This window comes from Rhincodon typus, chromosome 3 (genome assembly GCF_021869965.1).
Source record: "Rhincodon typus isolate 14 chromosome 3, sRhiTyp1.1, whole genome shotgun sequence".
Lineage (NCBI taxonomy): Eukaryota > Metazoa > Chordata > Chondrichthyes > Orectolobiformes > Rhincodontidae > Rhincodon > Rhincodon typus.
The window spans coordinates 7,722,948-7,740,122 of record NC_063334.1 but is presented as its reverse complement, the minus strand read 5'-3'; the positions used below and the strand labels follow the sequence as shown (position 1 = coordinate 7,740,122).

General features: G+C 39.5%; 1 protein-coding gene across 1 annotated transcript in view; it reads left to right on the top strand.

The window, feature by feature from the left end:
* Nucleotides 1-17,175, top strand: part of uba6 (ubiquitin like modifier activating enzyme 6) — a 102,153-nt gene that overhangs the window by 5,565 nt on the left and 79,413 nt on the right. Inside the window, exons 2-4 of the mRNA XM_048621056.1 lie at nucleotides 7,660-7,720; nucleotides 12,689-12,783; nucleotides 16,744-16,772. Of these exons, the coding sequence (XP_048477013.1) occupies nucleotides 7,695-7,720; nucleotides 12,689-12,783; nucleotides 16,744-16,772 (150 nt within the window). The 5' untranslated portion in view covers nucleotides 7,660-7,694. The remainder of the gene's footprint in view (nucleotides 1-7,659; nucleotides 7,721-12,688; nucleotides 12,784-16,743; nucleotides 16,773-17,175) is intronic.

Below are 17,175 nucleotides of genomic sequence, written 5' to 3'. Positions count from 1 at the left end.
GACTGACTGTAGCATGGTCTGTGCAAACTGTCTCACCCCCACTCCCACTGACTGCAGCACGGTCTGTGTAAGCCCCCCAACACTAAATGCAACATGGTCTGTGTAAACCCCCCTCATACTGACTGCAGCATGGTCTGTGTAAACCCCCCTGACACTGACTGCGGCACGGTCTGTGTAAACACCCCCCTCACACTGACGGCAACACGGTCTGTGTAAACACCCCCCTCACACTGACTGCAACATTGTCTGTGTAAATACCCCCTTCACACTGACTGCAGCCTGGTGCGGTCTCTGTGAACCGGCTCACGCTAACTGCAGTACGGCTTCTGTAAACATAAGAACGAGGAGTAGGAATAGGCCATTTGGCCTTTCGTGCCCACTCTGCCACTCATTGAGTTCATGGCTGATCTTTTTGTGACCTCAGCTCCACTTAGCCACCTTCTCACCATAAATCTTAATTCATTTACTGTTCAAAAAAATCATCTGTCTTGGCTTTAAAAATATTCCATGAGGAAGTGTCAACTACTTCACTAGGCAGAGAATTGCACAGATTCAAAACCCTTTGGATGAAGAAGGTCCTCCTCTGTTCAGTCCTAAATCTGGTCCCTCTAAGGTTGAGGTTATGCCCTCTTGTTCTAGCTTCACCCGTCAGTGGAAACATCCTCCCTGCTTCTCCCTTATGTATTCCCTTCATAATTTTATATGTTTGTTTAAGACCTCACCGCCCCCCCGCCACCGCATTCTTCTCAATTCCAATGAATATAATCCTGCCATCTCTTTCAGTACCTGGGGATGCATTCCATCAGGGCCAGGAGACTTGTCTACCTTTAGCTCCATTAGCTTGTCCAACACTATCTCTTTCGTGATAACGATAGTTTCTGGGTCCTCACCAACCTTCATCACCTTTGCCATCAATTACTGGCATGTTATTTGTGTCCTCTACTTTGAAGATTGACACAAAATACCTGTTCAATGCCTCGGCTATTTCCTCCTTTCTCTTTATCGTTTTATATATTTGTAGAAACTTTTGTTATCTGTCTTTATATTTTGAGCTAGTTTACTCTCGTAATCTGTCCCCTTACTTTCTATCCCCTTTTCTTTATAGCTTTTTTGTGGCTTTCTGTTGAGCTCTAAAATTTTCACAATCTTCTAGTTTCCTACTGGTCTTTGCCACTTCGCCTTATCTTTCAATTTGATAGACACCCTTATTTCCTTAGATATCCATGGCTGATTACCCATTTGTCGACAGTCCTTTTTCACTCGTATATACTTTGGCTCAACACTTTGAAAAATTGCTTTGAAAGTCCTCCACTATTATATGGAATGGGCTGCCAGAGAAAGTGGTTGAGGCAGGTACAACAGCAACATGTAAAATACATTTGGATAGATATATGGATGGGAAGGTTTTAGAGGGAGGTGGACCAAATGCAGGCAATTGGAACTAGCTGAGTGGGCACCATGGTCAGCATGGACCAGTTTGGGCCGAAGGGCCTGTTTCTAAGCTGTATTACTCTATGATGCTATGACTCTGTTCCTCAACTGTCCCACCATAAGGTCTTTGCTTCCAGTCTACTTTAGCCAACTTCTCTCTCATCCTATTGTAGTCTCCTTTGTTTAACCACAAGACCTGATATTGGATTTTATCTTCTCATTTTCGATATGTATTCTAAATCTAGCCATACTGTGATCGCTTCTTCCAAGTGGATCCCTAACTATGAGATCATTAATTATTCCTGCCTCATTACACAGGACCAGATCTAGGATAGTATGCTCCCTTGTCGGTTCCATTACATGCTGTTCAAGTAAACCATCACGGATACATTCAATTAACTCCTCCTCGTGGCTGCCTTGACCAACCTTGTCCAACCAATCGACATGTAGATTAAAATCCCTCATGATAATTGTTGTACCATTTTTACAGGAATTAGTTATTTCTTTGTTTATTGCATGCACCAATGTCATGCCATTAGTTTGATAGTCTATAGACTATGCCTATCAGTGACTTTTTCTTCTTAGAATTTCTACTTTCCACCAATTTGGATTCAACCTTTTTCTCCATAGAACCTATGTCATCTCTCACTACCGCCTGAGATCACCCTCTGCGCAATCAGTGTAAACCTGCTTACACTGACTGCAGCGCAGCCTCTGTAAACCCGCTCACGCTGACTGCAGCATGGCACAGTCTCTGTAAACCTGCTTGCACTGATTGCAGCGCAGCCTCTGTAAACCTGCTCGCGCTGACTGCAGCGCAGCCTCTGTAAACCCGCTCGCGCTGACTGCAGCACGGCGCAGCCTCTGTAAACCCGCGCGCACTGACTGCATCGTAGGACCGCCTCTGTAAATTCTCTTTGACTGCGCCACACCCACAGTCTCTATTAACACAGTCTCATGGATGCAGTACAGCACAGCCTCTGTGAGCCCAATCTCACTGACTGCATGGTAAAACACCGACACGATAAGTATTGAGTCTGTGAGTGCAGTGTACAGCACAACAAACTCTCTTTAGACCCAGTCTCACTGACTGCACAATCGCACCTTGCACAGCTTTTATAAGCCCAGTCTCACTGACGACACTGCATAGCTTATATAAACTCAATCTCCGTAAACTAGTTTAGCTCCCTGAACCTCATCACAGTCTCACTAACACCACTACAAAATCCACCTGGTATGCCACTCACTTCATTCATCTTACTACACTCCTCATCACAGCCTCACTTACACCAGTATACCTAGTCTTTAAAGGTTTTACACAGTTTAACCTCACGCCCTGCTCCACCCAACCACGGACAAGCTACCCTCTTGAACTCTTGCCTGGTCAATCTTGACCCACCATGCAATTCCAGTGCTTCAGAACTTCCTTCATTACTGTCAGCTGGGAGCTCTTCATTTCATGCATTTTAAGAGTATAAAATATGTTCGATCAAAACACGTGTGTTGTAGAAATACTACTGTGCATGCATCATTTGGCCTGGTTTCTCACTTTGTTCTAAACAGTTCAGTTACAGCAAAGTGACTTAGTGTGATGATTGTCAGTTTTCTTGTCAGCATTTCCTGATTTCTGAAATCTTGAATATGTTTTACAACAAATTTATAACATGCACATTGCAAATTAGGTCTTGAACTGTATTGAGAAAAAATATTTGAAAGCAGAAGACAAAATTCTGCCATTTTTTGTTGTTTATGTTATTTGTTAGGAAGTCATGGAAGTTGATCCTTTAAACTGTAAGAATTGTTAATGGAAGGTAATTATGTGGGTTAAGAATCTGTTTCCTTCCAATTGCTCAGTAGCAATAAGACAGATATGCTGAGGTTACTGATACTTCCCCTAAGTGTATGGATCAATAGTACTAATATCTCTTAAATTATGGAAGAATTTTTTCACATCTGTTATGTGAGATAGCGCTGTCAATATAGATTTGCTCTTTGGGATCATTTGTCTCAAATTATGCAAGATAGTAACATTTTTTCAAGGGAAATTTGTGCATTTTTTTAGAGAAAAGGTGACAATAAAAGTTGCACATAACTAGTTTGAGGAAGACAAAGCTAAATCTGATGTGTTCCCCTTTTTGATCTCACTATGCTCTAAGGACCTATGGAAAATCCAAGGATAGAAAGATTCAGCATTTATGTAGATAACATCTGCCAATGTGATAATGTTCCAAAATGCTTCACATTCAACTTAATACTTTTGATTTGTAGACAGTCGTTATTTAGATAAAACTGTTGAAACATAAAGTAACTGTGCAATTTGCAGCAATTATAAGAAAAACAGAAACATTGGGCAATAAATGACATGCTGTAATTTTTTGCTTTTCATTTTCAGTAATGGTTTTTCATTTAACAGTTGTAAGCTAGACAGTTGCTGTTTTGATTTATTCAGAAAAAGGGTGACATTTTTGTTGCTGATTTGAACTCTTCAAACCAAAATCTTTTGAGTGGTTTTCTGCTGCATACCCTTCAAACATTTTCTTTATGGAATTTAGAGTGACATATCCAGCAGCATACTTAATAGATTAAAATAGCTTTCTTGTGAGGCTGTGGATGTTTCGATTCAACCTTTTCATTTCTGCGTCCTTTCGAAATGTGGTGTAAATGGAATAATTTTCTTCCTCAGCTTTCTGTCCTGAAAGTGATGATTTACACCATTGTTACAGGTTCAGGGTGACTAACCATCTTTGTCTGGCCAGTTTTCACAGCTAGGACTAAGCAATAAGAGTTGACATAATCAACTGAGGGACTCTCTCAAATTAATTCTCATATATCTCTGGTTAACATGCGTTTATGCTCAGTTTCAATTATGAATCAATGGAAACCAGTTAGGGAACAGGTTGAATTTTATTGTTCCCTTCCCAATTCCACTCATGTAAAGGTCAACAGTAGCATCTACATCACCACTTAGTTGGCATATGGTCAGATATATACCCAAGATTGAAACCAGAATTTTCATAATCTGTTGGATACAAAGCTATAGCAAATGGCCGTTATCAACTCAACATTGAACTGAAGGAATGTCATTTATCATTTGATTCTGGAGAGATCAAGATTCAAACAAATTAAAATTTAGTTTTTTCTGGTTTCCTATCATCTCAGAAACGAACACGGCACATGTAGAGCAGAGATGGGTGACCATATTCAGTACTAAAATCTTGAAAGTTTAGAATCTGAAAATATGAAAACCACTGTATTCTTTAAAGCATGAGGTGAAATGAATGTTATACATGACCACATAAGTGAAGGAGGCTTGGATTCATTCCTCACCAGTAGTAACAGTGAAGGATGCTGGCAGTCAACACTCTTGGACTTGAAAAGGAGGGGCATGTTGTCCTCTGTTCATATGCATACATGTATGAGGATGTTGGATAAAGACAGAGTTGGACTTGGCTTTGATATCCTTTGTAGTTGAGTTGCCCACTGATAGTGATGTCTGGGCTTATACTAGCAGGATGGCCAGTTGGTTGAAATAGTGGAGGGTGACTAGAACCTGTGGAACTGCATTCCAGCACCAATCAGTGCTGTTTGGGGCAAATAGCAGGAAAGTAGGGAAGGAAATAGTATTGTGCATATGATTTCATTCAAAGGTAATCATGACACCATTTTTGAAGCTTGGTTACTTACTTTGAAAGACTTGAATGATTAATGGATGTAGCAGTGAAACATCTACTGACTCCACTGACTATACCTATAAACCACACCAAACGCTGCTAACCCATGACTCCAACGCTCACTGACTTACATTGACCATTATTCCACCAATAATTAATTTTTTTAACCTTGTGTTCAAATCCCTCTATTCATTCAGCCTTATCTCTCACTTCTTCCAGCCCCGGAAAACTTAAAGAAATCTGTCTGTCACCAACTTTGGACTCTGGTCTAACCCCTGTGCTGTCACGCCTCACCCCCACACCATCATTAGTGGGTGGGTTTGCTGCTGTTTTGATGTCAAACCCTTGAATTCCTTCCCTAAACCTCCCTGTCCCCCTCTATCTCTCTCTCCTCTTTTAGAGCAATTACATTTTAACCAACATTTTAATCACCTGTTCCAATATGTCATTTGATTTTGTCAAGTTTTGCCTGACTGTGGGCTTCAGTGAAATTTTCCTACTTAAAGATACTATGAAATACTAGTTATTGTTGTTATTCCTTACTCATTGAAAGCCCTTTTTTAAACTCACTCCTTCCTATTTAAACTAAATGAAGATGGGAATGGGCAAGTTGGCATGCTGTCTTTTTCATATCTAGGATCTGTGTTTGAATTTGCACTGAACCATCAAGCTATAAATTGGATCTGGCCGCTGGCTCCATGGATCATATTAAAAAATGAGTTTGATTATTGTATCCACGGATTGAATTCTCCCACATTACCTAAAATATCCATCTATATTTCCTGCTCTGACTAAACCTGAACAACAGCTCAAAAGCTTACTGGAACTGGAATCTATTCTTAACAGGAAACTACAACACAGATGAGAGTAAAATAAGTGAGCCAGCTTTGAATGGAAAATCAATACATTTCCATTTTCTGAAGTACCATATTGGAAGCATTTTTTGATGAGTAGCTAACACTATTATTATATTATTGGTAATGATATCATTGAGGTACTTGGAACTTGCCTTTTCAACTTGTCCACATTCTAATGTTCATGTCATTGGTCTATTGCTGAGGGTTCCAGAACCAACAAGTGTCTTGTTTGAGATTCATCATTAGCCATGTTGCAATTTATTGTGCCAAAGTGCAATAGTGAGGAGAAATTCTGTCCGAGCAGTTCCTTACCCCAACGGTTCAAATCATGGTACTAGACAATTCCTCAGATGTTAGCCACCTCTCCATTTGAACAGAAAGATGAACAGAGCAGGTTCCTTTTGATTATGAAAAGAGGGAGATAGCGTATCTCCATATTTTCTGTCATCCCGTAGTGGAGAGAAAATTGTGAATAATTAGAGTTTCGCCCTGGAAAATAGTTTTTCCATGAAAAAAATATGATATTATCCCACTATAAATAACCTGGGGGTTACCAGAGATCAGAAACTGAATTGAACCAGCCAGTAAGGAACTGTGGCTACAAAAGCAGGTATGTGTCTAGAGCCTCTACACTGACTAACTCACCTCCTGCCTTCTCAAAACTTGTCCATCATCAACAAAGTACATGTCATGTCATGTTGTGTATCAAGATGTGATACTCTGCATTTATCTGGATGGGTGCAGCATGACCAACACTCTAAGTTTGACGCTATCCAGGACAAAATATCCTGTTGTATTGGTACCTAATCCATCACTTTCAACATCTTTTCACTGCATTATTGATGCACAGCAGTACCATTGTGTATTATATATAAGAACCAGTGCAATAATTCATCAGGGCCCATTGGACAAAACCTTACAACCTACATCCTCCTCCACCCAGAAAAACAAGGGCAGCTAATGCAGGGGAAAACCATCTCCAAGTCTCTCACCATCCCAATATGAACTTATGTCACCATTCCTTTGTTGTTGCTGGGTAAAAATTGTGTAATGCCCTCCCATTGTGACATTGTGGATGTACCAACAACACATGGACTCCAGTGATTCATGAAAACAACTCACTGTTGCTTCTTATGGGCAGCAAATACTGATATTGGCATCAGTGCCCACATCCCATGGAGTACATATTAGAAAACAGATGCAAATTCTGTAGTTCCAAAATTTACAAAAGATAATTTGAGAAATATTTGAAAGGGAAATAAAGTTAGAGAACAAACACAGGGATTTCTGGAGAAACTCAACAGGTCTGACAAAAATCTGTGGAGTGAGAAACAGAGTTATCCTTTTGCGTATGGTATGAATATTCTTCAGAAGAGTTCTCTGGGATTCTCTGTTATTGTTTCAGATTTCCAGCATCCAGAATTTTGGCTTTATTTTATAAAATTACAGGCCAATAGGGAGTGGGACATCGGCTGTGTCAAAAAAATACTGGTCACTTGGGCCAAATAGAAGACTGTTACTTTCAGTTTTTATTTTGGCTACTATCATTTGCAGTTTTTATTTTCACAGGAGTAGTATTTGACATTTGAGTACAATATATGCTACAAATTGTACAGATGTAAGAAGTGATATAAGCCAATTAGTGAAGCAGAACCTGGAAAGATCCAGGCTGGTTGAATTGTTTTGGTCTTGTTTTCCAGATTCTGATGAACAGGAGAAAATAGCAGCTGGCAATATGGAAATTGATGATTCCTTGTACAGGTAAGAGAAGAACAAAATAAATTTTGATGCAAGTAAACTAATAATGGCTATGTTTCTATTAGGGACGTTGTGCTTTTGGACATCACACTCTGCCATTGGGGTTCAGTTTGCAGAGTCCTTGAATATTTTTAAGACAGAGATACGTAGATTCTTGATAAGGTGGTGAAAGGTTATCAGGCGTGTGTGGGAGTTTACAATCGGATCAATCATGACCTTATTGAACAGCAGAGCAAGTCAGAGGGGGTGAATGGCTTCCTTCTGCATCTTATTCGTGTGCCACTGAACAACCTAGTTCTATTTTTGTATTTTTTTATTTATTTCATGAAACATGGTAATCATTGACCAGGCTTGTATTTGTTATCCATCCTTAATGGCCCTTGAACTGAGTGGTGTGAGGGCAGATGAAAGTCATCCACATTCCTGAGGATCTAGAGTCATTTGTAGGCCAGACCAGGTAAAGATGGCAGATTTCCTTCAAAAATGGACATTAAGGGAGCAGGTGAGGCTTTATGACAATAATGATAAATTCATGGTAGCATTACTGAGACTAGTCCTGGTTTTAATTTTATGGGGGAATTTGAACTAGTGTCTCCAGGGCATTGAGCCTGAGTTTCTACATTACCACTGAGTCAACTCCTCCGCTTGCACAGCCCTTGTTCTGGCCTCCCTCGCCTGAGTGAATATCTTCTTTGCCCAACCTATCAACTTCTTTAATAATTCTAAAATACTCAGATTGGATCACCTCTTAGTCTTTTACATTCAAGGGAATATAAACCGAATCTATGCAACTCGCCCTTATAACCTTACACTTCTAGCCTTGGTGTAATTCTGGTGAGTCTGTACTGTGTCCCCCGTTTCTGTTGTCCAGCACCGAATGGTGTTTTCTGAATGGGGTTCCATCGTAACTATGTATACATGCAATGTAACTTCCAGTCTGTGTAATCCATTCCTGAGAGAAAATTGGAAAAGAACACTTTATTGTAAGCTGTAATGATGACAAAGCTAGTAGCGTCCTATGTATTTGGTGTGTGAAATTTAATTCCTGGTGATCTGGCAGCGGGACGAGAAGAGGGATGTGACCTTTGTATTTTAGATTAATGTGGAGATAAATATGCATGAATATAAAACAGGCTAGTTGCAGGTGATAGATACAGGTTTCAAATAGCCAGAGTTGGCAAGAGTTCTACTCGCTGTTCTGTCACCTAAAATTTTTATTTAAAAATTGTAGATCAATAAAAATTCTGACTAAAGATTTTGAGATGAGCATAGATGATTACATTTTTCTGGTACACAATAGCACCTGTACTGCTGAAAATGAGGGTGAATGACCTGGAGAATAGAGCTATCTGCAACTGAATGGCACAGGTTTTATAGTTCTGCAGATTCACTGAATTACCTTTTGTGGACCAGAGAATTTTACACAATAGATTCCTGTTAAAGTTCATTGTGTATCTCAAGGGATTGATTGACTTGCACAAAAATATATCACTGAACAAATTGTATGCAACTCACAGAGAGAACTGACTTATATAATTTGTCCAGATCCATTCTCTCAATGTCATTAATATAGACAGATTTAAATATTGGAGCAATTTATTGTTGCAATCCCTGTCGTGGAATGCATCATTCAAAGTATACATTTTGACAATTATAGTTAGCACAGTGCCCTGCTGAGTCCTGATACTTATTCTCTTGTTAAGATTTAGCTTTTTGTTCCTGAGGTATCAAAACAATTCCATATTATTTCTTTCTCATTAATTTATTCATTTTCTTACTTATTCAGTGGAAGTTTTGTAACTAGCTAGGTCAACATTTGTTGCCTATCCCTGTTTTCCCCGAAGAAGGTGTTGGTGATCTGCCTTCTTGAACTGCTGCATTCTATGTAGTGTCAATGCACGATCATGTGCTACTGGGAAGGAACAGTGATACAGTTCCCAGTCAGCATAGTGTGTGACTTGGAGGGGAGCTGTTAGATGGTTGTGTTCCCATACATCTCTGGCCTCCTCTTTTCAGATGGTGGAGGTCACTGGTTTGGAAGGTGCTGTTGAAGGAACTTTGGTAGTGAATTGTTTGTAGTGAATACTACAGTTGTGGCTCAGAGGTGGCATCTTTGAGTTAGATTGTGATATGAGCCCTGAACTCTCCAACAAAAACAGAAAAGGCTCAACAGTCGGGCACCACTAGGGACTGAGTTAACAGATCATTTCCCTTTCAGATTAGCTATTCCCGATCACTTTGTGGAATCATGTTATGTACAAATTGGCTGCAGGTTTTCTTCCATTACAACCGTGATTCTTTCTAAAGTTCTTCATTAGTTATATCTTGGTCTTGACAGGCACTTTGTAAATAAAAGGTTTTCTTTTCTGATTTGGGATTGAGATTTCAGGAAGCAGTCCAAACAAATATCAGAAAATGTAGATGTTATGCATGTTCCCTATGAAAAAGTGTGCATGAAAAAATTTTGTGGATTAACGTTGCTGGCTTGAAACAACTGCTGGAGGGAAAGGAAATCTCTAAAGTTAGAGGAGTAAATGCAAGCCATCCACCATCTGCTTTAACTAAAAGAAATGCATGTACAAGGAAATTGGTAAGAGTGCTGGAGGAGATCAGCTCTCAAAGTCATAATTTATACATTGTACGGAAATCAAATTCATAATTAAACCCTCAATTTTTTAAACATTTCTATTGTGTACACAATCCATCTTTTTATGCATTTTATTTAGAGGTTAGGGAATGAGTTAAATGCATTAGCCATTGATTATGTTCAAGTAAAGGTATTGATTTGTGACTTGGCTGTGTTCATATACGTAGAGGCAACTTGAGATGGGAGGGTCTTGTGGTGCAGTCATAATGATCATACCTTGAGGCCAGAAGGTCCGCGTTCTAGATGTTCTTACCATGATGGTATGCCATAATGTGTTCAAATAAGATTTTTTTTGAATGAACGCCTATGTAGATGCATATAGTTCTTTTATCTTTTGTTTGCACAGTGGACTAGCGTGCATGATGACCAGGGTTCAGCTCCCTCGCAAACTCTCAAAAAGTTTCAGGATAAATATCATGACTGTTATGGTAATTTCCTTACCTCTAGGCCTAAGATCTGGGTTCGGATCTTGACTGCCTCGGAGATGTGTTATAATATGTCTAAATGACATCAGTTGATAATAATTTAAGTGAATGTGGTGGCGTAGCAGTAACGTCAGTGGACTGAAATCTGGAGGCCCAGGCTACTGTGCTGGAACATAAAATCACATTGAACCATGGTAACTTTTCTGAAAAAGGGTCCAGACCTGAAACATCAGCTTTCTTGCTCCTCTGATGCTGCTTGGCCTGCTGTGTTCATCCAGCTCTACACCTTGTTATCTTAGATTCTCCAGCATTTGCAGTTCCTACTATCTCTGAACCATGGTAACTGCTGGGATTTATTGGGGCCCTTGTTGTGCAGTGATCTTGTCCTTATTCTTGGAGCAGAAGACCTGATTTCAAGTCCCACCTGCACTGGCGGTATGTCATAAAATGTCCAAATGTGTTTCCATCATTTCTGCAGCTGTCAAATTTGAGTCCTTACAATTAGGTACCTGCCACTATCATATATCTACCATGCCCATAGACAGCAAGATCTGGGCATAGGTCTGATAGGTGGCAATGACATTCATGCCAGATGTGCCAGACGGTGATCGTTTCCAATAAGATAGAAGCTAACCAATGCCACTTGACCTTCAATGGCATTAGCATTGTAGAATCCCCCACTATCAAATTCCAGAAACTGAATGGATCAGCCATATACATAGCAGGGCTGCAAAAGCAGGTCAGAGGCTAGGAATTCCTTGACAAGTAACTCATGTCTCCCCAGTGCCTGTCCACCTTCTACAAGGCGCCGGTCATGAGTAAGATAGCATGCTGTCTGCTTGACTGTATGGGCGCAGATCCAACCTCGCTCAGATACTTGACCATCAAGGACAAAGCAACTTGCTTAATTTGCATTCTGTCCACCGCCTTGAATATTCACTTGCTTCACAACTGATGTGCAGTGACTGCAGTGTGCACCATCTACACAATGCAGTGCAGCAACTCAGCAAGGCTCCTTCGACAGCACCTTCCAAACCTGCAACCTGTACTACCTAGAAGGACTGTACAGCAGATGCATAGGAACCCCATCACCTGCAGGTTCTCCTTCAATCCATGGCCACACTCCAATATAATATATAAAGGAATTGTGGATGCTGGATATCTGAAGCAAAAAACAGAAAGTGCTGGGGAAACTCAGCAGATCTGGCAGCACCTGTGGAGAAAAAAATGTTAAATGTTTCGAGTCCAGTGATACTGTCGGAAATGTGACATGCCATCCTGCCTTGCAAGTGTATCACCATACCTTCACTGTCACTGGATTAAAATGCTGGAACTCCCTTCCTAACAGCCCTGTGGGTGTTCCTACACAAAAGGACTGCAGCTGTTCAAGAAGGCAGTTCACCACCAACTATTCCAAGGCAGTTAGGGATAGGCAGTAAATACTGGCCTAGCTGGCAATATGCACATCCCATGAACAAATTTAATAAAAAAAACTATGATATAGAAACTACATGAGGGCAGCCCAAGATTGACTGCAACGCATGGCGGGCTCTTGTGGTGTAGTGCCAGAGGGTTTGGGTTCAAATTCCTCCTGCCAGAGTTCTGTCATACCATGCACAGACAGGGTTTTTAACAGTGATTACAACTGGGCAAGCTGAAATGAGGACTGTGCTATTGGACCTGCATGACACAAATAAATATATATAATGACTAAGGTGTAAGTGTTTTATCTTCCATGTTTTGACAACAGGTCAATTTTTGTGATGCTTTCTTCTTTCAGTTTTTTAACTGGCATTATTTATTGATTAAATGTTGAATGAGATTGGAAAAAATAGTTTGTGAAGAGGCATTAAATCATTCTCTTGCTTACTACCTTTTTTTTTCCCCTTTTCAATGCAGCCGACAGCGCTATGTCCTTGGGGACAATGCAATGTACCAGATGGCACAGTCTCATGTTTTCCTAAGTGGAATTGGTGGACTAGGTATTGAAATTGGTAAGCCACGTTTTAACGTATTTCAAAAATGAGAACGGAATATATGATTTTAAAATGGTGATGCATCAGCATGTCTTAATCTGTCCTCTCAGACTGTTACATTTATAAACTGCACTTTCCCTGACTTTCCATGTACTTTTCAAAGGCAGTCCACTAAATCCTTAAAGGTCTTATAAAGTTACGGTGTTCCTTGAAATTTTCCGCACAACCACTTTCAATTCAAAGTAATATTCTTAATTGTCAACCATCGGCATCAAGAGGTGCTGCTTTAATAGTTTTTAAACATTGCTGTTTTACCAGGACAAAAAGACTCCTACCATATCATTATGCTGTTATAAAAATCATTCCCTCATTGATCGATGTTGCAGCCTCATTTGTTATATCCGCACGAAGACAGATGTTTGCTCCTCATGTATCTAAGACTCTGGTTTGATGCTGCCATCTGCCCTTTTGCTCTTTCTTTACCATGATACTTCTGTAGTTATTCTTTTAAAGATATGAATTTACTTAATCAGTTCTTTAGCTCACCTTTGAACCTTTGTTCCCAATTAAACTCTGGTCACTCCTTTCCTGTCATGTGTCCTGTTTTGGTTCCCTCAAGTCCAAAAGGTGCAAATGTAAATGTTTAGCTGGTTTCTCCCCATGTATCACCATGTTTGAGAGTCTGACCAGATGCTACTTTCCTGTGCCAAAATGGCTTACCACTCCACGATCTTCCTGGAATTCATACTCAACATCAATCTCCTGGTGTCCCTCTCCCTGCTCTCCTACTCTCATCAACAGTAAGATGGTGGACATCTTTGTTTTTAAAGTTTGAGACCATCCATTTAGTTGTCAATGCTATCTTCCCCTTCTACTGAGCTTAACCTCTGAGAATTCTATTGTCTTAGCCATGAGTCTGTATCTTTTTGAAGTTTCTTGCCTTAGCAAAAAAGGAAGTTATGAAATAATCTACTCATTCCAGTGTGCCTGTGCCCAGCAAAATAGCAACTATGGAGCATAATTCCGGTTTCCAGTTTTAGTCCATATCCCTGGAAGTTACAACACTTCAGATGTATATCCTAGTGTTTTTTAACTACAGTGAATGTTTCTCCCACTGTTTCAGGCAGTATGATACAGACTTTCACAACTCTTGCGGAATAAAGGTCTCCTCGTGCACCTTTAATCCTTCTTCAGTTTGCTTTTAATCAATGTCTCTTGGCTATTGATCTCTCCGCCAGGAAGAGAAGATCCTTCCTATCCACTCTACATTGTCTCCCCATTTTAAAAATGTGCATTGTTGAATGTCTCACTCTGATTATGAAAAGATTTAAGTTGTTTTTCTAAAACTTGAATACTGAGCAGCAGTTCCATGTCACTAGCATACAAAGAGTATTGTGCATGTGTGTTATTGGAACTCAATTAATTCTTCTCTCAGTATCCTGTGCTCCAAGGAAACAATCTCAACCCATCTGATCTTTCCCCACAGCCAATATTTTTCTGTCCAGGCAGCATCTTGTAAATCTTCTTGGTATCCTGTTTAGTTTAGTGTAGTCTCATCCATCCTGCAATGAAGTGACCAGGACTGTGTGCTGTCCTCTGGCTGTGGACTAACTGGTAGTTCTTTTGCAAACTCCCTTCTGTAATATTTTGTGATTCAACTAATAAAATTAAGTTACTCATGTATCTTTATTAATGTGTTTTATTCTTGCCCTATCTTCAGAGAACTCCATTCGGAACAGTCATTCCATCCACAAAATTTCTAGCCTCTACCCTTTATTTTCTGCTGTGGAACTATATTTGGATCCAGCTTGTTACCTAGCCATGGATTCTATGGGTTTTACATTTCTGAGTAGTGTCCCATGTGGCCCCTTGTCAGAAGCTTTTCTAAAATCTACCTAGACTACATTAAAATGCTACCATCATTGAACCTTCATACTACTCTGAAGCAAAATTCATTGCAGTTAATCAGACATTTCAATCCTTTAATAAATCAGTGCTGATTGTCCATGATCAGTGCTTTGCAAAATGATAATTAATACTTTCCCACAGAATTTATTCCGATAATTTGCTCCCCATCGAAATTGAGCTGGTTACCTATAATTACCCCAGTCTATCTCTTACCCACATTTTTTTAAGTAACAGTACAACTTGAGAAGTCCTATGTGGTTAATTTGTATCTGGCTGCTAAATAGATGATCCAGGTATGCCCTGCTAAATATATGATCCAGCTATGCCCTGTAATTATTTTTTTAAAAAAGATGCATCGCTGAATGTCTCATTTTGCTTGTGAAAGGATTTTAAGTTGTTTTTCTAGAACTCAAATACTGAGCAGCAGTTCCATCTCACTAGTGTACAGAGTATTGTGCTTATGTGTTATTGGAACTCATTGTGCCTAATTTCTGTGGGTATAATTGTACAGCATAGTAAGAGTACTATATTGTTATGTTTCTGAATATTGTGGTGCAGATTGTGACTATAATAGAAGTACTGATGTGGCTCTACTTTAGTCATTTGTATGTGTTAAGGATAAGCCCTGCTGTACTGATTAGGGAATATCCTGTAGTTTCTAAAACTGTTGAGGTACAGATTACAATAAGTATTAAACTGCTGTGGAAATTGTTTTTTTACTGAACACTGTCAATATTATAATAAAGTACTGTATTAGAATGCAGATTACCATGCATAAAACACTGTGCATTACTTTGAGTGTTATAGATTATTTTATATAAGAATACAGTTTGTTTGATTACAGTACAATTTAGAATCCGTGAATAGAATACTTACAGGACAGAATGAGGCCATTCAGCCTGGTTAGTCTGTGCCAGCTCTCTGAGAACAACTTGGCTAGTTCCATTCGCCTTCACGTGCATTTTCATTTCCCTTTTGAAAGCCATAATTAAATAACCCTCCACCACCGTTTCAGGCAGTGCATTCTAGATCCTAACCAATCATAGCACTATAAGAGATTTTTCTCCTGCCTCTAGTTCTTGTCCTAATTCCTTTTAACTCTTAAACGTGTACCCTAGTTCTCGGCAGTAACAGGAACAGTTTAACTTTTTCCATGATTTTGAACACCTTTATCAAATCTCTCAAACTTCTATATTCCTAGGGGAACAATTGTGGCTTCTCCAATCCGCCCACCAACAGAAGGCCCTGATTGCTGGGACCATTGCTATAAGCATTGTAGCATAGATCACTGAGCATTTCACGTGTATGATATTGGAATTCTTTTAGTGCCTATTAGTGTGGGTATAATTGCACAGAGTGCAATATCTTATGACTATTGTGGTACAAATTGTGACCATTTTAATAATGATTATGGACAGTACTGTATCGATTACTGAGAGTCTTAAAATTTCCAGTATCATAGAATAGATGACTGTTCACTATTAGTGTGAAGACTAAGTATTATAATACTTCTGGCTGAGAGAATATCAGGAATCATTGTGAGTATTACAGTTTACTTTTATGCAATTCAAAAAATTTATAGTACAAGTTATGAAGACCTTGGCACAAATTGACTTAATTATGTTACCTGCATCAACTAGTGCACTGTCCTTAAAATGCATACAATTGAGTATGGAATGCACATTTGGCTGAATTTATTCACACCCTGTGTCTAGAAGTGCTGAAGTATATTAAAGTTGTTTACTACTATGCAGAGATCTGCTGTTGCAGCACAGCTTAGAGCTCAAGTCTGGCATTTATCCTATCTCTATGGTTTACTAGATGAGAAGATCTTAGAATCAAAACATTTAAGGAAATGGTTTGAGTAACATAACAAATCACTAGAAAGTCTGGTTATTATGAGCTAATGAAGTAGTGAAGTAATTTAATCCATTACAGATTTTAATGTTTTTCATGGAAATTGAATAGTAAACGATGATTGGTACTTGTTGTGTTACAGTAACTGCATTTCAAGTGACATGGTAAAATTGTTTAAGGCAAAAATAACAGGTTTTTTGCATTCCTTTGCAGCGAAGAACATTATTCTTGCAGGGATAAAGGTAGGGTGAATCTTGACTTATAAATACTGTTGATTTGTTATGTGTTTTCAAGTTTCTAAAACATTAATATTCTTCTTTCTGGTTATTGTCTTAGTTTTTACAGTTTTCATATTTCAGTCTATTTAAGGGCCTTAAAGGCATCAGTGAAAACAGAATCAGAGATGGTAGGAACTGCAGATGCTGGAGAATCCGAGACAACAAGGTGCAGGGCTGGATGAACACAGCAGGCCAAGCAGCATCATAGGAGCAGAGAGGCTGACGTTTCGGGCCTAGACCCTTCATCAGAAAAGGGGGAGGGGAAGGGGGTTTTGAAATAAATAGGGAGAGAGTGGGAGGCGGATAGAAGAGGGATAGAGGAGAGGATAGGTGGAGAGGAAACAAACAGGTCGAAGAGGCGGGGATG